The sequence below is a fragment of the Magallana gigas genome, chromosome 3 (genome assembly GCF_963853765.1).
Source record: "Magallana gigas chromosome 3, xbMagGiga1.1, whole genome shotgun sequence".
Classification (NCBI taxonomy): Eukaryota; Metazoa; Mollusca; class Bivalvia; order Ostreida; family Ostreidae; genus Magallana; species Magallana gigas.
In genome coordinates, this window is record NC_088855.1 from 24171588 (window position 1) to 24198675 (window position 27088).

Consider the following 27088-nt stretch of genomic DNA (forward strand, 5'->3'; position numbering starts at 1 on the left):
CAAAAATTTCTGTCGCATTTATCTCAGCAACTATTTATTGCAGATGCTTGAAATTTTAACACAGTGTTTGTTAAGGCATGCCATATCGTGGGATATATTTTTGTACCAATCAGACGTCAACTTCTTGTTAAATGACGACTTTGCTTATTTTTTAACCAAGATTTTCAAACAAATTTTCGTCAAAGATTTCTCAGCAACTTTTTATTGCAGATGCTTGAAATTTTTACACAATATTTGTATAGGCATGACATATCGTGGGATGTATTTTTGTACCAATTGGACGTCAACTTCCTGTTTAATGAGTACTTTGTTTATTTTTAGCCAAAATTTTCAAACAAATTTTCGTCAAAGATTTCTCAGCAACTATTTATCGCAGATGCTTGAAATTTTAACAGTGTTTATTAAGGCATGCCATATTGTGGGATATATTTTTGTACCAATTGGACTTCAACTTCCTGTTAAATGAGTACTTTCTTTTTTTAGCCAAAATTTTCAAACAAATTTTCCTCAAAGATTTCTCAGCAGCTATTTATCGCAGATGCTTAAAATTTTAACACAATATTTGTTTAGGCATGCCATATTGTGGGATATATTTCTGTACCAATCGGATGCCAGCTTTCTGTTAAATGTCGACTTTGCTTATTTTGCATATTCACATCAGAGCGGGGGTATCACTAGTGAGCATTGGCTCACAGATATCTTGTTCATGTATACTTATATGATCTCACAAGTCTGACAATTTCTTCAAATCAGGTCTGTATTATACTGTAGTAAAGAAATGCAGCAATTTTTGTTTTTATTCCCTCTCTGTTGCAATTAAAAGCTTAAACTTTGCTAGAAAATCAATCTTTATTTTCTTGTTGATACAAATCATGGCAATCATCATTTTACAGCTTTAATCCACAAAATGTATCCTGATTATATAATTGATCTTCATGTCAAATAAAGCATGTAATTAAGAAAAAAACAGCAACAAAACATTCACAACATAAGAGTTCATGGCTAGGTCAGGTCCTTTGATCTATCCACTTATTTTGGCACTCGGGGGTGGGGTTGTACAGTTAAATGTCCAAGCTTGTTGAGAGAGGCTTCCTTGAGGGTGGCCTGCCTAGATATAGGGCTGCCAGCCTGGGAACAGTTTACAGAGATTTTTGGGGTCGCGAGCCTCCTGTATTAGGTTGTTGACTTGACCAGTCACGCTGAGTTGAACCCCCTCCTCGTATCCCTGCAACTTCTGCTGGAGTCGGAGAAGCACTCGCTCTGCAAGTTTGTTTACACTCTCCTGTGAATCTGTCAATAAAGTAAAATCGTCCTGTGTACATGCATTCAAGTTTTTTTGCAGGATATCCAATTTATTTGTGTTATTAATGGAAGACATTTTCAACATTTACTAGTAATCCCTCCATCCCAATTTTCTTTACCGGTAATATAACTCACTCTACTCGGTAGTAACAATTATTTCTGAAAAAGTAGACCCACCTTGAGCACTTGTATTGGCATTATCAATGTCCATGGTGACATTAAGTTCGGATGTCTCGGTGTCCATGCGGTCCCTTCTGCCCTGGAGAGCTGCCGCTTTCTGTGGGGAGATGGTCCAGTTGTTGAGGGGGTCGTACAGTAGCACCTCCAGAATGGTCAGCAGTGCCTCCTGGTGATTATGCATCACTTCCATTGTTTTTTCACAGCACCTGTAGCAGCAAGGTCGTAAGTAATTTAATGAGATTTGGATAACAATACGCTAAGGGGCCACATGGCTTACCTGAACAAAAATAGCCATAACTCAAATCAGCTTTATTTATGCCATCGAACACAAAATATCTTTAAAACTTGTAAAGATTTATAGAGAAGATCTTGTATGAAAAGATTTTGCCCCATTTGTTGTTTCTATTTTTGTGAGGAAGATTTTCAGAGAGTTTTCTCTTTTTATTCCTATGAAAATACTACCATTGTGGATTATAATTGGCCCTAATGTAAACAATGTGAAATTTTACAGATGGATGCTTAACAAAAAGTGACCTAAAAGGATCACTTCAGCTCAGGTGAGCTAAAACAATACATAGAAAAAAGAAATGTTACTCCAAAAGGATTCAAATTTTCATATGAATTTAAAGACCTAACACAAAAAATTGATATTATTTCACACAGTTCTTTATATAATCAAAGTATTGATGTACTGAAAGCCAGGCTTTTTTGATGTGCATACTATGCAGGATTATGACTGGCAATCTCTCTCTCTCTCCCTCTCTCTCTCTCTCTCTCTCTCCCCCCTTCTCTCTCTCTCTCTCTCTCTTATTCCAAAAATGCAGTTCTTATCTTTAAAATATGTGTTTTTTCCAAAAATGCAGTACATGTACTTATCTTCAAAATAAGTACTGAACAAGAAAACAAATCAATTTCCTTGCTAAATTTATTTGAAAACAATCTTAAAAGATTTGACAAAAGTGAAATATCTCTCTGTGCGACTATTTGGTAACTTTGATGCCGTTTTGTTTTTTGTTTACTTTTTTAAACAACAACTAAAAAGTTTGATACGGGGACTATTTTACTGAACCAGCAGTGCCTTAGACACAAATCATTAATTTTTTTGGTCTTACCAACTTTTGAAAGTTTATGAAAACTGCATAACCAAAACAACTGAATCTTTTCTATTTCTCATGGCAAAGCATTCAACAGTGTTATTAACTACAGTAAATGTGGTATAAATGTCATAAAATTTACATGTACCTTCTAAATGTCCCTTCTACTCCGCTGACCCCCATTCCATCAATTACATCCCTTGTCAGCCGGAATGGAACAGTCTCTGGGGTGGGCAAGATTCTTCCTTGCTCAAAAGCAATTCCTATTGAACAAATATTGAGGACAATTTCATTTTTTAAATGTAACACATTTTAAACAGCATAATTCAATCTACAGGACTTTAGGCATCAGTTGAATAAAAGCATCTAACATACCCAAATCTATATGAACTAGTTCAGCCGTATTTGTGTCAATCAAAATGTTCTGTATATGTCGGTCTCCCAGGCCCAGAATGTATCCCACTGTAACAAAACAGATAACTATTACATGTATATACTGTACGGAGCAGTAATCACTGGTATAGTAATGTATCTCATTAACATGATTTACTGTACCAATAGAAGTGGTGGATACACTCTTGGTGTAAGCCAGTCGACGTTCAAACCACACAGAGGGCTGTGAAAAATTCTCCATAAAGAAATATCTCATTACTGGCTGAAACTTAGAACAAACTTCCAGAAAGTTCTTAAGTTTGTCTTTTAATGGTTTTCGTGCTGTTTCCTGTAAATACAATGTACATATAAGTGCAAGTTCAAAATACAGCAACATAAAACTAGTTATCATTCTGTCACCAGTTCATAGATTATACAATGTACTGTGGTAATGGAAAATTTCCACTTGGATAGAAGTCTCTGTAGAGTGGTACTTACAACCATCTTGTCCCGACAGGCACGGGCTGTGATGTCCTGCGGTCTGAATCTTTTGTGGGCTCCCGATGCTTCATCTTTTTCTCCAATGAGGTACATCCCAATAGGCAGTGTTCCCTCGCACCACTCCAGGACCCCACTACACTGGGACAATGGGATCACCTAAAGGGACAAGTCATTCACAGTCTGTCACATGTAGCTGTATATAACCCACTACACTGGGACAATGGGATCACCTAAAGGGACAAGTCATACACAGTCTGTCACATGTAGCTGTATATAACCCACTACACTGGGACAATGGGATCACCTAAAGGGACAAGTCATACACAGTCTGTCACATGTAGCTGTATATAACCCACTACACTGGGACAATGGGATCACCTAAAGGGACAAGTCATACACAGTCTGTCACATGTAGCTGTACATGTAGATAACCCACTACACTGGGACAATGGGATCACTTATAGAGGATAAAATATAATATAATCATACCTTGTACTGTCTTACTGACAAATTTCTTTTCTTGGTGCCTGGATTTTTGTGAAGCAAGGTATTCAACATTTCAAACACCTGTTGCATGATAGCGTCTTGTCGTAAATCATCTTTCCCCTATAAATCACAATAATAATTACCATAGTGTAAAATAAAATGAAATAATTTCATCAAACTCTGTATCCATAAAAGAATTTCAATTGTCATGTGCAGGTACTTACTACATGTTCTATACAATATGCCATTGTTAGTGTACATGTACATGTATATTGTGTGACAGTACCTTCACCAGCTGCCTACGCTTCCTTCCATCTGATCCCAAACAGGTAAGAATTTTGGGCAAATTGATCCCTCCAGCCAGTTTAAATGTTGATTCAAATCCTTTTAGTGTCACAATGGATTTATAGTCTCCTGATGGGTCAATCTGCAAAGTCAAATACATACATGTTACAGAGCGCCATTTAGTATTATGTATCTACATGTATACCTACATACTGAGGTAATCTGTTATGTTGATAGAATGTGATGGTAATGGAAAGTTGAACTACATGTACATGAAACTACTGGGTAGTAACTTACTGGGAAATTGTCAGTAGGGACAGCAATGTTTTCTGTTTCCTTTAGCTGCATAATCCAAAGTCTTTTATCCAAATTTATAGGCTCTGTAAAATTGGATTATGGTACACATTGATCAAAGTTAAACAAACCATACAGCATAAAAATATCTGGAATACATGTATGAATGAAAACATGTAGTCACCATTAAGATTGTGAACATCTTGACGGGATCTGTGTTTAGAAATGAATACAAAAATGTACATGTATAAAGATACAAAGAAAATTTGTAAAGGACAGTTTTTGAAGAGGAAACACTACTAGCAATTCCTACTTCATAAATTCTTTCTCCAGATGTATACTTTATCTAATGCCAGTAAATTTTGACATATTATCTGCGAATATTTTCTTCACACATCATGTACTGTACTGTATGGAGATCATGAACTGTTTATGATGGACTCACTTGTCTCGTTCCTGAACTGAGACACGTTGTAGTTGGCCAGCTGTATGTAGGCATCACACAGGGTCTCCATGTTGTTGACTAGGCCACTAATGCCGCGCTCCTTCTTCAGCTGATTAATCAGGGTCTTAGCCGCCTCTATCCTCCCCTGTTACAAAATGTAAAAGAAGGAAAAAATCTAGAACAGATCAACTATGATTGACATTTTTCTTTACTAGAATTTATACTGGTGTTATCTATGTTCCTCATATACAACTATATGTATGCAAGACTACTGAAATTTATACTGATGTTATCTACCAGTATGTTCCTCATATTCATGTATACAGGGTGATAGATATGTGTACATTTGTTAAAATCCAATCACAAAAATAGTCCACTCTATTGTTGTATCAACTACATTAAATCTGTTCGAAGCACAGAATGAAGCTCAGTCATTCATACAACTGAATGTTAACTGACAGGTCTGGGAAGGTGACTGATTGGTACAGCTTCATCCTGTCAAGTTTACCACTACTCACAGTGTTATAAGATTCACTATCTACACTGACTCCAACGGTTGACACACTGTATGTGACACCGGTCCACTGACCTCGTTTTCGGACTGGTTGCCCTGGCCACCCTTAGTGAGCCGACTTTTACTGGCTGTGCTCTTCCTTAACAGTTCTGAGTCTCGTTTGGCATTGGCCAAGGCAAAAATACAGAACAAGGCATGATGGGGATGATCTACAGCTGTCCGATGAATAATCTAAATTATCCAGAATTAGAGTGTTGTGACTTATGAATTTACAAACTTGCAATATTATTTTAATAGTGTGCAAAAACTTTAAAAAATCATAGTATATTATACATGTACCATCTGTCTACAAAATATGATAAAAAAATATTGCTTTGTCTTTCAAATCAAAACAGATGCAATATTTATTCTTATGCTTTATGTATTTGCTTGAATGTGAATTATACTCCATAAATGCATAAATTTTGATATTTTCAATCCCAAGTTACTATATCTTTTTTTCTGTAATACAACATAGCCTGTAAGCCCCAGTCCAGTCCTTACCTTGGTCAGTGCTTTCTGTAGGGAGGGGGTTTGATCAGCAGGAGGATTGGTGTCCATTCTGGCACACAGTTGATAAATCAGGCTCAGGAATTTGTACGACTTAATATTCTCTATATTTATCTGAAATGGGGAAAAAATGGTACAGATACCCGAACATGTATTTGATAATGTATCTTTTACTACATGTACATTCTCTGAATGATATTTTGCAAGACTTTTGGTTTTTTTTACCATAATTAATCCACTGATGTCAGCTGATGTGGGATTGCTGAACCATAGGGAGACGAGGCGGAATAGACGGATGTCGTGTTTGTCTCCATGCTTGAGGCATTTGATGTAGTTCTGTACAGCCTGCGTCAGGTACCTTTCTCTGTCCTCCCCCATAGCATCCAGTTCAGACTGATCTATTTCACTCTGTTTACTGAGGGTTCTGAAATAACGACTGGAAGGCACAAATGGTTGTGGATTAGCAACAAAATAATTCAATGATTTCACCTAACAACAAAGAAATTCAACAATACTTCTGGGATTCCTATGAACTGTGCATGAAATAAAATTCAGAAAATGAAACATTACTCTTTATCCAGTTCCTCTTTTCCCAGCTGCTGCATTCGAATCATTTCTCTCTTGGCCTTCAACATGAGGTTTTGCTTGGCTTCAAATGTACTGGACTTCATGTAGTTGACAATATGCTGATACTGCCCATCAGCAAACCGTGCCAGAGAGAGATGGGCATCCAGGATTATGTCCCCTTCCTCCTCCAAGCTTTCCAACAGTGTGACTGTCTGAAGGTGAACACAATTGTCATCACTCAGGTATTTTACAGCTTGGCATGAGACACAGTCATGCATAATCATTTATAGTCTCAGCTTTTATATTTCTATAAACAATACATGTCAACTAGTTTTTTTATATTTAAAAAATGCATGTTAATTGGAATTTAGTGTTTTTATTTATGTTGTGACCTTAAATTTATATTAGAAAATTATGTTAGTCCCCAATATTGATGGTTCCTGTTACCTTTTCTAGATAGTCTTCCATAATGATGTTGGGGTTTTCTGAGTGAGTCTCTGCCAGCCAGTTTCCAAACATACTGAGCACTCTGGGGTAAAGCTTGGCTGCCTCAATGTTACTCTCCTGCTTCTAAATCACACAGAAAGATCAATAAGACAACAAATCTTATGTAGGCATTAAACAACAGCCTGCATTCTACTCTATCATACATATACACTAATATAGTGTTTACCACCGACAATATGGGCGATTTGGATGTGTACAGAAACAAACTAATTTTGTATTAACTCACTTGCTCCAACATTTTCAGCAGCTTTTTCATCATGTGTTTGGCAATATTTTGTTCTCCTCTAGCCCAGAAAAGGTTTGCTTCCTCAGTGAGTTTATCAACTTGCAGATTAAAGTCTGAGGTTTCCAAAGATTTTAACTTGCTCACAACTCTTTCTGCAACCTGAAATGTCACCAGTGAATTATTTCCATGCCGATACTTTTATACCATGTATTTTTTTTTCAATGAATATAAAAATAGCATAAACAATTGCATCTACATGTATACATGTATACAAGTTTCAACTTTATTTTTCTTCTAACATGTACAATAAATAGTAACTAGACATCATTGGGATGGTGATGGTGACCTACAGCCCACTCGTCTTTTTTTCTGAGAGTTCTACAGGGCTAATTTTGTGGACCTCCATTTTGTATTAATAAAAGATTTGACATTGTGAAAAGGGAACAATGAATTGCATAGTTTGTTTTCGTTTTTGCCGTTTTTGAATATTAGATACTCTGCTTCAAGATCTCTGCACATCCTCTAACCAAATGCAGGCACTCCAGGTGATATCAATGTCCTGACTTTGCCAAAAGGGAGAGAAAATATGCCATAAAAAAAGAATTTACGGGTTTATTAGAAAGGTTCGAGTCACAGCCCATCTTATATTGATAGACATTCTGTAGGTGAGCCTGAGTAGGTTAAAGGTTAGAAAATCTTCTCTAGACAAGGATTTTACCCCAAGAAGTTTTTTTTTACCTTGCACTTTGATCTAGGAAAGTTTTCAAGATCACTGCCTATTGTCATTATATGGATGAAGTTTGAGCCAAACTTGACCAAAGGAAATGGAACTATGGTCAGAGCAAATGAAATAGGACAGAAAGATAGATAGGGAGACAGAATGACCAGTATAAAGCACCTGAAGAGCAGGGCCCGTATTATCTTGAGAACATACCAGGTATCTGTTATTCTGCACTGCGAGTCTGGACAGTTCTAGAAGCTCCCTCTGCATACATGTCTGTACACTGTCAGTCTGATTGTGTAACACTTGTAGGACCGACACTCTAATGTTGTAGATGGGCTCTATATACTCAAAGTCATTGGAAAACAACTTCTCCTGGGTCCATGCTTTCAAAATATCCTCTATAGATCTGGACTCAGAGCTACATGTAGAAAGATATATCTGAATGTTACTGGTAGTTTTGCTATTTCAGATTTGCTTTACTAGGAGCATGTATTAACTTTTAAAAAATCCTGACAAAGGAAAAACAAAGACTTTTTATCAAATGAAAAAAAACCCAGTTATAATGTTGATGTCTGTATTAACCTGGTGAGAGTGCTGAGTGCTTGTTCTATCTGGGAGACACACTTGAGATCTGATAGGATGGGGTACAGACATCGGCAACTCTCAATGCTGGCCTCTTGTAATCTCCTGATGGCATCTTCTCTGTTAATGTATAAAGTCCAACCAAAGTAATCATTGGATCACTGATTTATCTTTATATGTACCTCTTATTCTTTGCAGACAAGGAATCTTTATCAAAAAGCTTAACTACAACTTTGGATATAAATTTTTAGAATTATGTTGATAAATGCTATCACACTGATAAATTTTATTAGAGAAAAACATTTAAGTTTATATTCCCATTATTTATTCCCATTTGTTTGTTATTCACAATTTCTCAGAACTTTACACAATTTTGGAAGATAATGTTGAATTTATTGCAGTGAACTTCTTACCTTGCAATGTCTAGAGAAGATGAAACAATAGAAAACTGGGAGTCCTTTAATGAATTCAAGGATCTGTACATGGCTTCACTGAATCTACATTCACTACCAGAGGGGCTACAAATACATAGATATAAGTTCATAAAAGATGAAATTATGTGCACATACATTTCAAAGTTGAATTTAAAAGATAAATCTTTTTATCCAATATGTACATGTACCTCTCTTCAATGGCCAGATCCCATTTTCCTACTTTTATAGCAGACATGAAGACAAGGTTCCTAATTTCTCCTGTCTTTGACTTTGGATAATTTTCCAGGTAGTTGTCCAGTAAATGATGTGATCCAAAACTATCCAGTGCCTGTGTAAAAACAAAAACGGACCAGCTTAAGAATGATAAACAGAGTACTCCAATCACATTCGATCAGCCCTCTGATGGTGAATACAAGTAGACCCAGTAAACACCAACCTTGAGCAGGTCCACTTCCTGTTCTGCTGCATGCTGCTGGAGTCCAATGTCATATGTAATGACAGCCTTCTCCCACTGACCCTCATGCTCATACATTCTTATTCTAAAACAAACATTGAGATATAAACTAATATTGACTGTAATTTAAAGAGAAAAGGAAAGAGAGAAGAAGAAGAGATATATATAAAAACCTGGAGACTGGATCTGCCAGCCTTCCTGCTCCACATCCATACACTCCGTCTGGATCGCCGATCTGTCTGTAGGCCTCCAGAAGGATGTCCTGCACATTGAGGGACACTCCCTCACAGTCTGAGCTCAATGAGTCGACCTGAGAATCCTGTGTGAAGCTCTGGCTCACAGACTCATACAATCTAGAAGATCTCTTAGGAGTCTCCTCTTGTTGTCTAGCCAAGATGAAACCAGAATTAGTTGCTAAAAATATCTGATATGTGCATATCTTTGTACATGTCTATATACCTAACTTCAAACATTTATCGATAACTGACAAATAATATTTCTATCATCATAGACCTTGTTGGATTTGAGGATTTTAGTTGAGTGTGAATCCAACATGTATACATGTACAGTTGAACGTCGATATATCGAACACCGATATCTTGAATACAATGGATATGTCGAAGTGATTTTTAAGTCCCAACCACCTATTTTTTTTAAGTATTTTACCCTCGATATCTCGAATTCTCAGATATCTGGAAGTTTTTCAACAGCCCCATTTAGTTAGAGATAACTAACTTTGACTGTATGTGTATCAGTTTAATATTTGAAGACTACATTTCAATACTAGAAAATAAAGGACATTCATTAAAGGAAGCCATAATTTGGCAGTGGAAAAATAAATGGGTCAGGTTCAAGTATCAGATATCATGTTTGAGTGTTCCTCTTTATAACACATGTTATCTGATACTTGAACCTGACACATTTATTTTTCCACTGCTAAATTATGGCTTCCTTTAATGAATGTCCTTTATGTTCTAGTTTTGAAAGATAAGGTGCAAACTGACAAACATACATCTTATTTTTAGGATGACAGGATAAGTTGAGAGTAACAATGATCACTATACATGTAGTATACCAACAAATGATAGCAATACACACCTATGACAGTTGCACCAGATCTCTGCGTACAGCACTGTAGAGAAGTGGGCAGAACAATACAGGGCCGCTTTGGCTATGTGGAGGTAATTGACATCCAACCAGAAGTTGTTGTCCCACACTGTCAATGGCTTTCTTCTAAAAGACATTTTGTTTTGGAAACATCTTTAGTTTCATAAACACAGAAGCATAATATACAGAATCACTGTACAATCTTCACAAAATTTGATTGACAAGTGGCATGTTCATGTAAACTTCTATACCGATGATACCCACCCTTGCTGTGCTCTGGTTTGCTGTCTGAGGTAATCTATCACTCCAAGCATTGTTCTGATGGACTCTTTATTAAGGCAGATACTCGATTCTCCTAAATATTAAAAGACTTGGCATTGGAATCTTCAACAGCGAAATTGTTCAGTCTTCATGCATTGCATATCATCATTCTTTATACAATATCTATACAAGTATGGAACTTATTGCATAGAATGCTTATTTACCATGTTGTGACTTTGTAGGAGATAGACGACAGTGTTGTAGAAAGAACTTTGAAATCTGGCTTGAAAGGATTTCTTGATAACCCGCATTGTTCAAACTCAGAATGTCATGGATCAGTTGAGGAAGAAGAAATTCACAGAATTTGGTCTGAAATACATGGATAAGTATATACATGTACATGTAATAGCAACACATTTTGGTACTCTGGTCTGAAGTACATGGAGAAGTATATACATGTACATGTAATTGCAACACATTCTGGTACTCTGAGGACTACAGGCACACACCAGTGAATGATCTCACCTTCAGAAGACAAACAGGTTTCAGACAATACAACAAAGGGTTGGTTACAGCTCCGGAGGTCAACAGGGCAGAGGTCAGCTGACCGAGCCAGGCATTGTGTGACTCTGTGCTGTCCCACCATAAGCTATCCTTGTTAATGGCCCCTGCAAACTCCTCATAGCTTGTCTTGGGCATCTCTCCATTGACAGCATTACCCTAATAAATAATCAAAGGTTACCTTTTTACAGACTCATGATTTTCGTTTCTTCAGATTCAAATACAATTTATTACATATACAATTATGGTACATGTATTGAAAATCAATATTATTGACCTTTTGTGACAACAAACCTTTACCTTTCTCTTAGGAAAAAATGGTTGTAAGCCCTGAAAGATGTCTGCTTTATCTAGAGTTCTCAATTCATTTCCTAACGATGAGCTGAACATCGTCTTCAACACTAGGGATGTAGCTTGCACTGTCTTCATACTTCAAAAACAAAATCAATTCAATATTAATTCTAATCTCAGAAGTTCTTAGTGCCAAATAATCACATACATATATAAAGTTCTCTTTTCTAGCAAGCTTAATGGTCAAGCTGACACTCACTCTTGGTCAATGAGATACTGATCCAAACGTTCAATGACCTGCAGCTGTCTGTGCTTGGCTCCCCCGGCCTGGCTGTCGTGGCTGGGCAGGGCCAGCACCATCAGGTCTACAGGGCCGACCACCCCCAGACACCGACCGATTGCCTTCAGAGCCTGGGTGTCCTTCACCATTTGACTGTGCTTTACCAGCTTCATCACCAGACCAGACAATAATCCTCCTGGCTTGCCTACAACATATTCCATTTTCTTAAGAAGCCACTCCCACACTTCAACTAAATACATGTATCATAATCACGCTCTTCTTCATTGGGACTAGAAATGAAAATTCATCAACTTAGATGTAGTTTTTTTGTTTACTATCGATTATTTGCTTGTATTAATTTTATGTTTGATTTATCCACAGTCTTGAGCTGTAATATGAATAGAAGAAATCTAAAATACAATACCCTGTTCAGATTCCATTAGATCAGAAAATTCATCTGTTTTAGAGGCCAGCTCTTGTGATAAGAAATGTAGTTCTTCTTTAGAATGCTCCATTGAGAGTATTTTCTCATCCTCATTCAAATAATTGGATATGATCTAAGAATTAAGACGTGAAACCATTTGCTGTTTTATATTTTGTGAAACCCACATGAACATGTAACACATTAAAAATTATAGACAATGTGGCTCATATCAAGCATGTAGTACCTGGCACAAAGTAGTGGGACCGTTGGCGAGGCGGACTTCTTGATACACTGCAGTAAATTCCTGAAACTCCTCTCTGTCTGGAAAGGGATCTAGGAGTGCTATGGCTGATTTCAAACCCCTCTTATTGTCAATGATCAGCATTCTGAGCAGATTTTTTACCTTGTGAATGTAGAAGTTTAATAAACAGACATGTTTAACAAGAATAAGGACACAGACTTTCTGATAGACATGTACAATCATGCACAGTAAAGGAATTTTATGATTTGAGCTTCAATAACTTTTATTTCAAGGACAGCTTACATACCTGCTCACAAAGCAAAGGAGATAATTTTGTGAAGGGAACCAAACTGCTTATGATAAACTTCAAATACTTTTCTACCTCCTGTAATAATAATAAATGTACCGGTAAAACATGCATGCACAGTGAATTACATGTAGCAAATATATTTTGTTCCTACATGTATATCAGGGACCTCCAGTTGATCATTAATTTTCCCATAGACCAATACCAGTTTATGTAACAAGAATGCTTTTCTGATAGCAGGAAGACAAGTACAAGTATGGCCACATTTACCTTGGAATTAATTAAAATGGCTGTCTTCAGAACATCGTGCAAGAGTTCTAATGCCATACAGCTGATGTTGTTAGCATGCCTATCTTCATTCCTTATTCTAAAAAACAAACAAAAAGGAAATTACAATGATTACAATTTTTAAAGACATATAGACATGCAGTAGAATTGATATACTGGTATAAATTTATATATAAGTACCCTTCCTGTTCCTTCATTTCCTGTAGGAGATAGACCAAGCGGTGAATGATTTCCCTCAGTATGAACACAAAGCCTCCCCCCAGTCCCCCCTCCAGGTCCCTCAGCATCCTCCTACAGATGAGGCGGTACATCAGTAGCACCCGCCGTTTCTCATGGAGTCGGTGATCCGTGAACAGCCTCAGGGAGAGCTGCTCTAGGATCTTCTGTAGGGAATCCTGCAAAACAAAAAATAGAACACATTTTTGGAGATACATAAAACAGTTCAGAATTCTCTATTTAAGGAGGCCGACTTTAGTTTGCATTGCGCATGTTTTTGCGCATTTTAATATAATACAGTTGTTTTATACTTCTTATGAATTTTTTTCAATATCATTTATAAAATTGAACACAATAAACAAAATACAGATAAAAATATTTAGATTTTTAAAGGAAATTTTTATTTTTAACATGATTTTTACGTTGTGCGGTAGGGGAGCATTGCCATTGCGCTTTTATGACGTTGTGATAAAATGAAGCTTTGTAGGAGTACGTTATAAGAAATAACATAAAAGAAAAAGTAAAAATTGTACGCTGTTGAAATTTTATATACAGAATGATGCTATCCTCGAGGATATTTTCCTCATTTTTGGAATGAATCCATTATACCAATCACCATTTGTGATAATCCAAATATATAGCAAAATTTGGTGCATTTTAATATTTTGAGATGGCCCCCACTAAAAACCAGACGGTAGAATTTTGTGTTTTTTACATATAAGGTAGGAAATGATATTACTTATCATATTTAATAATTTGAGAAAAAAAGCTATTGTAGTATTTTTAAAAACTGTTTTGATGTGCGGAAAATGACAGTTTCCTATACATTCCTATAGTAAATGTACTTCTATTTTGAGATGGTCCCTAAAAAGAACCAGACGGTCGATTTTCATGAACCTTCGCATATAAACTAGAGTTGGTTTCAATTACATATGGTTAAAAAATAAAGAGTTTTGCTATTGTAGTTTTTCCGCAAAAAAACCCAAATCGGCCTCCTTAAAAAAAATGTTCATTTTTCTAAAGGCATTAATAATACCTAAGTTGATAGAACAAGTATATGTAATAAACATTTATAGAAATTAATAATAAAAAAAAGTTACGGTTATATGCATAAAAAAACATAAGAGAAATAAAAAAGGATACTGCAGGCTAACAACAAATCTGAAATGGTTTCATACTTTGCAGTATCTTTTTTCAAAATAATGTATTTTGAGACTTTACCGGTGTTTTGGACAGGACCTCTACCAGAGACTTGTTTCCTGAGAAACTACTGGTCAGATAATCCAGGGTTGTCTGGGTCTGGTACAAATTATAGCAGGGTGGGTTTGGCTCTGGGTCAAGGTTTCTACAATCACATTATATTAAGAAAATCTTTTATCAAACAAAAATTTTTAGGCTCACTGATTGAAAATACATGCCCTATGAATCTTATCTTTATTATATATATCAAATTGCCATTATATTTCCAATTTGATGTATGGCTACAAGAAAAGTTATGACAACAGAAAATTCATAGGCAAAATAAAGACAGGTAAATACAAATGTCAGCAAATCTTCCTACATTACATATTACCAGGTAGATATACATGTACATGGTACAAGCACACTGCTTTAAAGATCTGGGGTTATTAACTTTCATTATCCCCTACAGATTTAAGAATTTTTTCATTTTAATTACCTGATGATCGGTGTTTTAATAAATTCATCCTCCTCTCGGTCATACAGACACAACAAGATGTTGACAACAATGACATCCAAATTACTCCCAATGCACTTGTCTACCACCTAAAATTTACTTCCAAATATTACTTTTCTTATCCAAAGGTAAAAACATTGCAATAAATAATTTAATACACTAAATTTTAACAACTAGATATGCTGCATTGAAACAATACAAATTTATAGATGCAAGCTTGCTAAATGACTAAATGTCTAATGACTTGTATAAAGAGGACAAAAATCTGAATAGGGCTATACATGTAATTGATAGTTTGTTATATGATGATTGTTTGTTATATGATGTTAAAACAATTCAATAAACTTCATTCCCTCTTTATACATGTAGCTAACATTAAAAAAAAAAAATGAATAAGGCAGTCACCTCCTTTGTGGCTTGCTCAGCTAGCAGATCATAACAGGCGGTGGCATGAGCGGTTCTCTTCTTGACCTGATCGTTAGAGGTCTCACCACTCCTGGAAGCAGCAAACTGTGGCAGGATGAACACCACGATCTTTGGAATACACAGCTTCAGCACCTCCAACCAGTCTCTGTCAAGGCTAGCAGCCACACTCTTAGATGTGTCAATGTGTTTAAACATGACCAGTTCTGTTATCAAAATCTCATAGTGCTCTCTGAAAGGATTTAAAAGTGTTTTTTTATTTTTTCTGATATGATATTACTTATCACTGTAATCATTGAATAAATAAATGAGTTGAAAATTACAGACATATAGGAACTAAAGTTCATTTAACAACCACATATTTAGTGTGAAGTTTACAAATGTAAAATGATATTAACCTGTAAAAACTGTGTTTAGAATCACAGAAAGCTAATTGGAAGGGGAAATCCTCCATACTGTATTGAAGACAGAGCCACTGGTGGATCAGATAAGGGAGATAAGTCTGTATGTAACTCTTCTCATTCTCAAAGCCTTGAACCTTGGCCAATTTATGTAGAATCTGAAACATCAAGTACACTGTATCGAGCCTTCATGCATGGTGGAAAACATTTCCATTTGCCTGCCTACTATTACATGTAGCAGAAAAATTCTCTCCTATTTTTATCTTTTATAAATACTTTATAATTTTCAATCTACAAATGAGAAAGGATAACCCTTTCAGTTTTAAAGTACATGGATGAAAAGAGGGATAATATAATGAAAACATTTAATTCTTGCAAGCATGAACTTTTTAGAAAAAATTGGAAATATATGTATTTGCTCAAGGCCAGAACTGGTAAGTGTAACCCGAGGTTTCTGATGGTGGCCTTCATGTTGACTACATACAAAACTGATAAATTAACTCATATTCTAAATTTTAATTAATATCAACCATCTAAATAAAGCATATCAAATATCATGAGATTCAAAACAAATCAAGAATGTTTACCATTTTGATTTTTTCAGTTTCCACATTCCTTGCTTTGGTCAACTGACAGAAAGCAAACAAGGCCTTTTTCTCACACACTGGACTGGCACACACAATGTAAGCCAGGCATGTCAGAGCAGAGCCTACTCGATTGTTCCTCTCATCCAAAGCTCTCTCGGCTGACAAGTTGTCCTGAAGAAAATATGCACTAGTTTATCAGATATATCAATGGAAAAGTTTTCAAAAGATTTTTTTTCATTAGTAAGAAATGTGTTCAACATTTCTAACATTTGATTCTAGTTCCTAATAACTTCTGAAAGTCAAAGAGAACACAGTTTTTTCCTTAGTTTCAAACAGTTATCTCAATGATTGCATCTACAATTGTACATCGCCAAAAGGATCAAATTGCATGTTACCTTAGATCATTTACATAAACACAACACATCAAACCTGCAAGTTGAGTAAATCCATGATCTCACTGTAGATGGTATCAAAGCACTGGTCCTGGGTGAGCCTGTCACAGGGAACATTGTTACACATAAACAGCCTACAAAAAAACATAGAAACAAACAAAAAATAACACGTGCCTCTTAAAGTTTTTTATTATTTTCTAATTATCAACTTCTGATTTATTTTGAAAAATCATGAACTGGAATTTACATTGAAATAACATTTACAGTATCTTTGTTTTCATTTCTTATTCACAATTTATGCATATACAAAAATTGTATTTCTTCAATCATTTTCTTTTACATAATGTAAATATTAAAGGAAAATGAAAGCTCATCAAGTTAACAATATTTTCGAAATGATCCAGTAGAAACTAGTGCTGCCTGTTGGTAAATTGTTTGATAAGTATCACCAATATGAAAACATCAAAATGTGTAATGATTACCCTTGTACAGCCTTTGCACAATACATTCTGACAGCATGACTGAGGTCCCCTAGGTACTTTATGAATTCATTAGCCACAGGAACCTTTTCTGTTGTACCATCATCTCCTTTCATGGACACTTTTGCCCAATTCTGTTCTGGGTCTGCCTGATACAAGATAAAAATTGACATGCTCAGTGCATACATGTACATACATGTACTTCAATGTACATACAGTGTATTCTCAATTGTTTACATGTATCATTCTTTCTAAGAGTAAAACTAATATGGTATTGACCACATTACTTTTAGAAACTGGACCATGCATTTAGCCATTTCAAGCCTCATCTTCTCAGGACACTTGTCAAAAGGTAAATTTCTGAAATAAATACATATTTCACATGATTTGAATCATAAGAACTTTAGATACATGTAAAAATACTATATGTACCTGATTTAAATTACGGTAATATAAACATGAGCCTCTTTGACTTTAAAGAGGAAACAATTGTTAATACATGTGCATGTATATTTGAGCGTGTTTGAAAAATAAATAATTTTCTATCAAACTCTGGCTGCTACTCACAGAAATGCTGAAAGCAGTATGAGGGCATCGTTGCGACTCTCGGAGACACACCGAGTGACCATGTCGTCCTCGGACTTTAGGAAGGGCACCAGGTGACATAGCGACTCCAGACAGAGAGCACACACCTCCTGGTCCTGTCTCTGGGCCTTGGCCACAACCCTAACAACAAATACAACACATTCCTCACCACTTTATATGAGACAGAAAGTAACTAAGATAACAAGCATATCTTTGAGTGGATTCATAATTCCTGTATAATTTATAAATTTCAAATCAAACTTGAGGAATTATTAACCATGTAACATTGTGAGAAGAGCATTCCTTGTAAATTTTAAAATATCACCCCAATATTTTTGCAGTTGTTTTCTCAATGAAAGAACAACAAAAGTTTGGCCTTTGTTATTTTTTATTCTCGTGAATTAATAGGAAACCATAGACTATTGAAATCAAATACTCGCGTAAAATTAGGAATCTAGAACATAGTACTACATGCAATTTACCTTAAAGCTGTTATCATGGCGCTGAGGTTTTCTTCAGATACATGCTGATATGATGAAGTTAACACCTTGATAACCAATTTTAACTGAAATATATGTACAAATATACATTTGTAAGCATTAATCAGCAAATTATAAAACACAACACGTCTCGCAAGAGTTCAGCTTCTACTATTACTGTGGATGTGTCACCCTTCAGACTCTCAACTACAGTAGTCAGCCTTCAACTTGTTTCAGACCTTGGCTTCATATTAATAAGTACTCTAAAGAATTGATACATTTGGAAGCTCACATCAATGCCCATTCTTTATGTCATCAAGTAGAAACAAAACTTCCATGTGTAATCAGTATAACACATAAAGATAAAAGAATATTTATGTAACATTTTGTTTTCAATGTGTCTTAATGAGAGTGAATTATAGTAGTGACTATGAATTCAGTATTTTTCAATTTCAATACACTGTATGTGCTTTAAAACCAAAAAATGTTGTGACCAAACTTACTTTTAATAAATCAAAAGACTTGTTAGATTCAATGGATTCCAGAGTTTTGACAAGTTTTGATTTGATGAATGACTGGTCCACATCCATTTCAATACCAGCTTTCCTTTTTACATCCGGACTGTCAAAACCACACCAGAAACACAAAGTCCTCACAATTTCCAAATGCAGCTTTTGTTTTTCAGTAAACTGACTTTCGTCCAAAATGGATTTCAGAGCTACATGTAAGAAAGGAAGTTTAGTGTTTACTCTATACCAACAATTTTCATAGTTGCTTATCTGTGTAAATCTTCAGAATCTGTAATCAAATGATGAAACTTTGCAATCAAAACCCTTTCTTTTTTGGCCTGAGGCCCGAGACAAAACTGTCCACAAAGAAAAAATGTACTACACACCATGTCCATGTGTTTCTGTGGCCTCAGATCCCTGGGATTCAGCAAAGCCGTCATCCATGAAATCATCATCCTGGTCTTCAATGTTCTGTGTACTATCTTCCATGTCAAAATCATCAAAATCATCTGCCCCATGAATTATGTGGGATTTGTCAGCTGCGAACGATTGGTTGCCATTTGCTTTCTTATTCTTGGAGAAAAGCAAGACCAGATGATAAACAATCATTAACAACAGTTTCAAACAATTATATAAAGATCTTTGATTTGGTTTAGCTACTTGTGAAGATAAAAGCATAATATACTGTATATGTCGTCTTACACAATAAAATACCATTTTGTAATGAATGTCCATAATTACTGGCATATGCATAACACAAAGTCTATAATACAAAGAATTTTACAGTACTGTAGGCTATTTCTTAAGAAATTGAATACACACCTTTTCCACAACAATGTTCATAAACTCCTCTATAACACATGCTGGAACCAAAGAGCGCAGTCTCAATGCAACTGAGTATTCTTCCTCTGAATCTAGTTCCTCATCAGGTAGAAATGTTCTTTGGAGATTGGTCAGGATTCTTAAAGAACTGGAACAGTTTTCTTGGGCAGCAACAAGTTTCACATTTCTTCCAAACTTCCGGAGCAGCACTTTCATACACTTCACACATTCTCCTTCTGTCAATTCCCCTTCATGAAAGACTTTGTATCTCAGAGACCAAACAATAAAATTCCCAATCATACAAATGTACCAACTTAGAGATTCTAGATGGTTCAAATCACAGTCTGTCACTTCATCAAGATTAGTGGTTTTTTCTTTAAAAAGACGTAAAACACTTTTATAAAGTTCATTCAATAGACTGACATTAATTGAACACATGCTAATGGGTTTCACCTTTAAAATGTCCTTTTCAATTTCAAATTCATTTGAAGACTGTAAAAACAGCTGTTCAAGATTTGTGTAGTAACTACCACCAGCATTCTTGTCAAAATCACAACAACGATTTAGCACGTCACTTTGGTTTTTCAGCAGCAGCAATACCACTAGATGACTGATCTCCCAGGGCTCCGCTCTCTGCTCACTGGCCATTCCTGCTGAAATGTTCAAGCACTGACTTCTCTCCGGAAACACCCAGTCCAGTAACTGTTTTCTTAATGGGTAATTTTTTTCCTCACCCTCCAAGCTTTGGGCAAGAAGTGATGTCAGATGGTTTCTGTAGTGTTCTGGGATTTTGTACAGTGTCAGGTAAGAGTTTAGAAACTGCACTGCACTACTACTGGGGCGTGTGACACTGGGGAGGAAGAGGTTCCACAACTCCTGCTCAATCACCAGCTGTTGTCGTGCCATACTGGTGAGAAGATGGTATGCACTGTCTTCTGCTTGATGAACACTCACACACCTTGGAAATAAAGTTGACAAAAAGTTAGGACTTATGAAAAAGATTTTCAAGTATATGTTAATGAATAAATGAAATAACGTGTCTAGAAAAAGAACATTTAAGGCCATTACATAAAGAGAAAAAATTGGAAATTAAATAAACATCAAATCAAATTATTTTGTTTCTAATCATATCCCAAAATTTGTCTTGACACACTTGCCCATTTCTTATCTTTCAAATTTGCAATTACTCTCTTGAAAAAGTTAAGGTTTAGTAATTAAGAATGTTTCAAAAAACTGCTTTTCATTAGATCCAACACCTTCAAAATAAACCTCTATGGTAAATACACCACAAGTACCTTAATGCTGATAAACTGATTTTTTTCAGAATCTCTCCATGTTCTGACACTTCAGGAAACATTTTCAATGCATTAATGAAAGACCTGGCACAATCCATTAAATGGCGAATCACTTCCACTCTTAAAAATAATAATAGAAAATATTCAATTAAATCTAAAATTGTGCCTCATCAATAATATCAATCATAACAGAATTTATCTACTTAACAAATTTTTCCATTTTTACTTCATAGAAAAAATAACTGTATATATGCAAAATACATATTTACATCAAATGAACAGAAAAAGAGAACTCTTCATAGAAGCATTTACAGATTAATAAAAGGTTTCTTCATTTGGCTTTAACAAATAACTTTGATGACTCTTCCCATTTCAGTTCACTATGTTAGAAGACTCAACATCGGTATCATTTATGGTCTAAATTAAGAAGGCTTCTTTTTAATTTCAGAAAACAAATTCAGTAGCATTTTTTGCAGAATAGAGTCAAATACCATCTTCTGTTCAATTTGAAAGAGGAAAACATATTTCTATGAGTGATAATATTCTAGCCAATTATACCGCTTAAAATCTCCAAGCTGATTTGCAATGGTTGCCAGGTAAGGAGCAACTTGTTCTTGTGGGAAATTCTTCGGGTATTTCTCCAGGAATCGGGTGACGAGTTGAATCCAAGGAATCATCTGCAGGTGTTGGTCTCTATCAGATAGAAATTCCAGAACATAGCACCATCCGGATTCCAGCCGCCTCTTCTTGGTCCCTGGCCCCTGCTGTGTGGAGATCTGGGTCACATCTATGGAACTGACATTCTCTAGAAACAACTGATAAAGAGACACTATTCTTATTATACATGTACTTTGCATAAGCCTCTCTTGGCTGTTCTTACACAACTACTTGTATTACAGAAAAGTTTTTAAAAAAATATCTGAATTTCATGTCATGAATGAATCAAGACAACAATTTAAATATCAATGCTTTATACCTGATTGCAGATATCAACTATGAGTTCTAGATAATTTTCTGGTAAATTTGTATCTTTTGAGCTACAAAATAAAGAAAGAAAAAATTTGATATATCCAAAATACAACTATATCTTTGTTTTTTTACAACAGCATTTGTTCATCAATCAAAATATTAATGTTCCAAAATAAATCACCTGGCTGAAAACCTGGTCCTGTTGTTCTGTTGTTGCAAGTCTGTGTAGAAGAGTTCATACAGTTTTCTTAACAAGCTCTGAAATAAGTCAACCAAATCATGCTTTTTAATCTGTTCTGCATTTCTCAAATAATATTTAAAAGGCTTCTTTGTTCAATAGATGGATACACAGTACACAACTTCATAAAATGTAAAATCAACAATGAATTACAGCAGTTTACAGTTGATGTGTTTTTTGTTTCTGGTTATATAAAGACCTTTGTTTTAGCTTTTTTTTCATTTTGGTTTTTTTTACCGGGGATGCAAATAGATAATAAATTTACACATTCGAAAGTAAAATCATTTTTAATTGAATAATTATATACTGGTAAAGATACACGTAAGTTTAAACTAGGATTTACAAAAGTAATGTACATATCCAACAAAATGTCTGGGACAAAGCATCCTGCTACCATGAATTTATGGGACATGAATACATATACAGTAAAACACGGTTATAGTGAACACGCTTGTAATGAATTGATGCTTACAGCGAAGTGCTTTTCATTCTCTGTGGTTTTATTACATTTTGTAAAATTGACAGATATATTAAGTTCACTTATAAAGAAGTAACATCGCCCGGTCCTGGAACTTCGTTATAAGCATATTTTACTGTACATGCTTATGACCCTCACTCCTACAGTAACAGACTGACCTGCCAATCATCCCAATCATGGGCGAAAGATCCGATCTTGTCCCTCCTGACTCCACCTGGGTGGTGGGCTGCCATCTGTGTCCTGAGGAACACCAATATCTCCTCCTGTGATAAACAAAGCCATCAATTTTTAAAAATTAAAAACTCTTTTTTCAAAAGAAACATTCCAAAATCTTAAAATTTCTAAAATTCATACCTTCAACGTGTTGGAAGGTCTATTTTCCCACAGATAGAGCATGTTTATACAAATACTCTCACCAAATTTGCAAACTTGTGCCCTGGAATTCTGGGCTATAGAAAGCACAAAGGTGTTAACAGCACTAATAAGCTGTTCTATCACAGCAAATCTCTTCTCATTTCTGAAATACATGTACAGGAGATAATTTTTTAAAAATCTACAAACACATACATTGCTTTTCTTGGGAGTATTCAATAGTAATGTATAATAATAAAATAATTATTGAAACACGACCAAAGAACACAGTCTTAAATTAAAATTAAAATATTATTCCTTTACCTGATGTCCTTGAAAACATTTGTGAAGAAAGCCAGTAATTTCTTTGGCCTAAGATCACATCTAACCATTGCTGCAGAAATCAAGGAATGGATGATTCGGGACACCAAGATTTTATCCAACCCACAATCAGGGTCCCCAAACAACTTGCAGAACAGAGTGATCAAGTCTACAATAAATAAGATATAAATTCAATTGAGTAATTTTCAAAATGCAAGTTTCTTAACAAGGAACTTTTAGTCAAAAGCACTTCTGTTGACAAAACTTTAAGTCAAAATCAATGGTTTTTAATTAAAAGCTACTTAGCAAATTCATTTGCTTGAGTTTTCCTGTCATAAGTGCTTCTACAGTCTTTAAAAAATAACTTCTTAACAGATCATGTGGACATCTAGTCCGAACTATCTGACATTTTCCTGGCCTTTTTAATGATTTCTATATTTTACATGCCAGGGAATTTTAGGGGTATCTCTGTTGTTGTTGTTGGCAATTTACTATTTTTCAGTACAATAGCTACATTTACCTGGCATTGAGTCCTTAAGCTATGCCAAACTGTTTGTCTTTAAAGCAAAGAAACATGAACAAACAGGTGTTACAATAGAGCAAGACATGATATACATGTAGCACTCATAAATTTCTTAATTAAGCATGCAATTAGCATTTAAATAAGGAAATCTAACATAAAGTAATTTTCATTAGGAAATTTTCAATGTATTTCCATGTTAGACATACAAAGTAATGTGAGTATCATTGAATCTATAATAAACATGGAAGTTCAATTTAGCAAGTGTCTAAAAACACAAATGATGATTTTTATACACACCCCATCCTTCATACCGGTACTCATAATTTCCTATTTAAAGAGGACATGGCCCTTCATTTCTCCTAGTTTGAAAGCTTTTCACCAAAAATGCTAATTAAGTGCCAAATTATGTTGAAATTGATCTAGTGGTTCTAGAGGAAATGATGACAGTGTGAAAAGCTACCATCAACAACTATGCTAATAGAGGCCATACAAACTCATGTCAATAAACCTCACTAAAACCTCTGGTTTAGGTAAGCAAAATATCTAAGATCTTATTTCCTTAGTAAAATTTACCATGCCACATCTTCTCCCCAATTTCGGAGCAGTATTTTCTGACAGTGAGCACATTTTTCAGCAGCACACTACTGTAGTCTAACCCATAGGCCACCAGCATAAACTCATCCCTCAGCACCTCTGTTATCTGTCTGATCAGTTGGGAAGCTCTCAGCCTTGGACCCCCTGTCAATAAATATATAAATGAGTATAAATGACAAGACCGATTCCAAGATTTTTAACTGATACATGAATTTATTATAAAAATGTACAACTTTTATTTACATTTCACCACAGAACAGGCATTATTTAAAAAATATACAAAGATAGAAGGCCCCTGATATTAATCAATATTTTAATCTATATTCATTTCAGACAATTTCATAGAAATATTTAAAAGGCTCTAACATAAGTGAAAAGACAAGTGTTACGTAAAAACAATACAGTCAAATATCTATGAGCAGAAAAATCTTTGCTGACACTTGTGTCCTGCTTACTATTTTCTGCTTGTTTGACAACAAACTTAAACACTCCCCCAATCTCTTGCTTTTTCTTCTCTCTGCTGGATCTGGCATTTGCCGACTGTGGTTCCTTCCCTTTCTGAAGTAACTGTGTCTCCAGGTAGACATAAGAATGGACTTCCTAAAAAAAAAGAGAATTAATTACTGTACATGACTATGTCTCTACTCCTTGCTTTTTAATTTATTGTTTGCATTTCTTAACAACCAACATTCAGAAAATGTCATGTCTTTGAAGTTTTCATTTTCTGGCGTCCAAAAGAATTGAAACAAAGTCTGAGACACAATGCATAAAGAGATAAAATGAAAATATAAGAATCTTAAAACACAGTGAACTATCGAAGTTCTTGAAATCTTTTTTCTGCTGTCAGTCATTTGGACTGACGACCATCTGAAGTTTGTCAGTCTGAACACTGAACAGATTTCTTTTTCAAAAAATTTCAATAGTAAAATAAAAAAAACTATATTCAAATTTAATTATCAGTTCATTTCATTCTTATCTTACAGGCTTTCCAATTTCTCTTAGTGTTTATTCCTAAAATCAATTATTTGAAATTTTTCAAAGTCTTATGAAATTTATTATGACGTACCATATTTTAAATGTACATGGACAAATCCCATCATATAAAAATAGTTGTCAACCTTTTAACATACCCTTATGATGTCATCCCAGGTTAGAGCATTGCGTTCTCTAACCTTTTCACGGCCATGTTGTGAGTTGTAGTCCAAACTGTTAATCACAGACTTTTTATGCAACAAGTTTTTCAGCTTCTCTAAACTTTTCTACAAAATAAACAATTTCTAATAATAAAAAAGAATATCCAACAGACTTCCTATTCAGATAGGTTGTAAGTTGTAACAACTGACAATTAACAATGTTCAGACAAATTAGTCAAATCTTGCCCTAAAATATCAACTCTCTTACAATTTGTTAACTTTAATACTGTACTTTTGTCAATACATGTACTAGTAAAGTACTGACCAGACACAACCTAACACCAGAGCAGACCCCAAAAGCTGACCCCAGGTTAGCTTGGTTTCCGCCAGGGGTCTGCTTTTTAAAATTTGTGTCTGTTCGGGATCTGCTATGGGTTTACTTGGGGTCAGCTTTTTGGCTCTGCTTTATGCACTGAAGTGTGAAGCAGACCCACCTTTTTTCTGATCACCAGTAAGCACTGCCCCTTGTATACTCCAAAAACACATGTAGAGATATTTGGTCATTTTTCAGTTGTGATTGTACTTTAATGACAAAGTGTAGTATGTAAATTGAATAATTCATTTACCTGCATGATGATTTGATTACAAAAGAGTTCTCAACAAGAGATCTGATTGGTTGGGGCTCTGATTGGTCAAAGCGTTTTGTCGATTGTCATGATTGACAGTTTTAGTAGTTAGACCAGACCCCACGTTCACTTTTAGGGTCTGCTTCTGAAATCAGGGTCTGCTCTGTGTCCGCTCTGTGTCTGCTATGGGTCAACCTGGGGACTGCTTGGGGTTGGCTCTGGGTCCACCCAAGCAGACCTGAAGCAGACGCTGAGCAACACAGAAAGCAGACCCGGGCTTTGGTTGGGTTCTGCTTACTGTTTAATAGGGTTATCTGTTTAAGTGTACGTACTAAAGAAATACAGTCCCTCTAGTTTGAGTAGTGTCATGTGATTTTTACCTTCCTTTCTGTGGCTTTCTCGCTGGAGAGCTCACGGCAATACACAATTACGTCTGACAAATAGTCCATGTTTGATTTGATGTTCACCTCCTGCAAAACATATCCACCCATACAAATGTCAAATTTCAATTACTTCTTAACTTTTACAAAATTACGTTATGATCGAATTATTCATGCTTTAACTGACATACCTAAAACACACATTCCCTCTTCTTAATAATCATGATATTCATCGCTTTTATCAAAATTACACGAGGTGTGTATATTACTTCTGCTGCTTCGTCTGCCGCGCCAAACGGCACATTTTTCAAAGCG

At 35.3% G+C, this 27088-nt stretch overlaps 1 protein-coding gene across 4 annotated transcripts; it reads right to left on the reverse strand.

Moving 5' to 3' along the window:
- Positions 1–1045: 1045 nt before the first annotated feature.
- On the reverse strand, positions 1046–27088 carry LOC105317516 (serine-protein kinase ATM). Of its 4 annotated transcripts, none has more exons than XM_034482649.2 (58): positions 26965–27088; positions 26774–26863; positions 25765–25893; positions 25090–25234; positions 24614–24778; positions 23521–23686; positions 23200–23362; positions 23004–23108; positions 22311–22387; positions 22137–22197; positions 21719–21975; positions 21161–21280; positions 19866–20823; positions 19430–19610; positions 19038–19252; positions 18538–18620; positions 18038–18196; positions 17758–17830; positions 17474–17619; positions 17029–17125; positions 16600–16770; positions 16010–16170; positions 15594–15843; positions 15171–15277; positions 14714–14837; positions 13457–13671; positions 13259–13355; positions 12989–13066; positions 12685–12843; positions 12441–12573; positions 11996–12221; positions 11746–11875; positions 11410–11604; positions 11109–11253; positions 10888–10978; positions 10615–10749; positions 9690–9902; positions 9499–9601; positions 9251–9390; positions 9042–9146; positions 8629–8748; positions 8257–8464; positions 7323–7481; positions 7037–7159; positions 6593–6801; positions 6248–6458; positions 6017–6136; positions 5549–5704; positions 4960–5104; positions 4518–4600; positions 4222–4362; positions 3939–4055; positions 3447–3605; positions 3132–3297; positions 2952–3038; positions 2725–2839; positions 1480–1688; positions 1046–1290 (listed from the first exon to the last, which is right to left on the reverse strand). In XM_034482649.2, exons 2-58 carry the CDS (start codon positions 26840–26842, stop codon positions 1109–1111), a joined length of 9057 nt encoding a protein of 3018 aa, XP_034338540.2. In that variant the 5' UTR covers positions 26843–26863; positions 26965–27088; the 3' UTR covers positions 1046–1108. The 4 variants fall into 4 exon arrangements, with proteins under 4 accessions (XP_034338540.2, XP_034338539.2, XP_034338538.2 ...); XM_034482648.2 differs by having other exon boundaries at positions 10888–10975; positions 19430–19616; XM_034482647.2 differs by having other exon boundaries at positions 19430–19616.

What these genes read in the sequence shown, in the direction of transcription:
- LOC105317516 (XM_034482647.2), bottom strand. Translation starts at nt 26,842, where the DNA reads ATGGACTATTTGTCAGACGTAATTGTGTATTGCCGTGAGCTCTCCAGC. An exon ending in CAGCTTGGAGATTTTAAGCG is followed by an intron (nt 21,281 to 21,718) that starts GTATAATTGGCT and finishes ATTATTTTTAAG; the next exon opens with AGTGGAAGTGATTCGCCATT. An exon ending in GCCATGATAACAGCTTTAAG is followed by an intron (nt 18,197 to 18,537) that starts GTAAATTGCATG and finishes ATTTGTTGTTAG; the next exon opens with GGTTGTGGCCAAGGCCCAGA.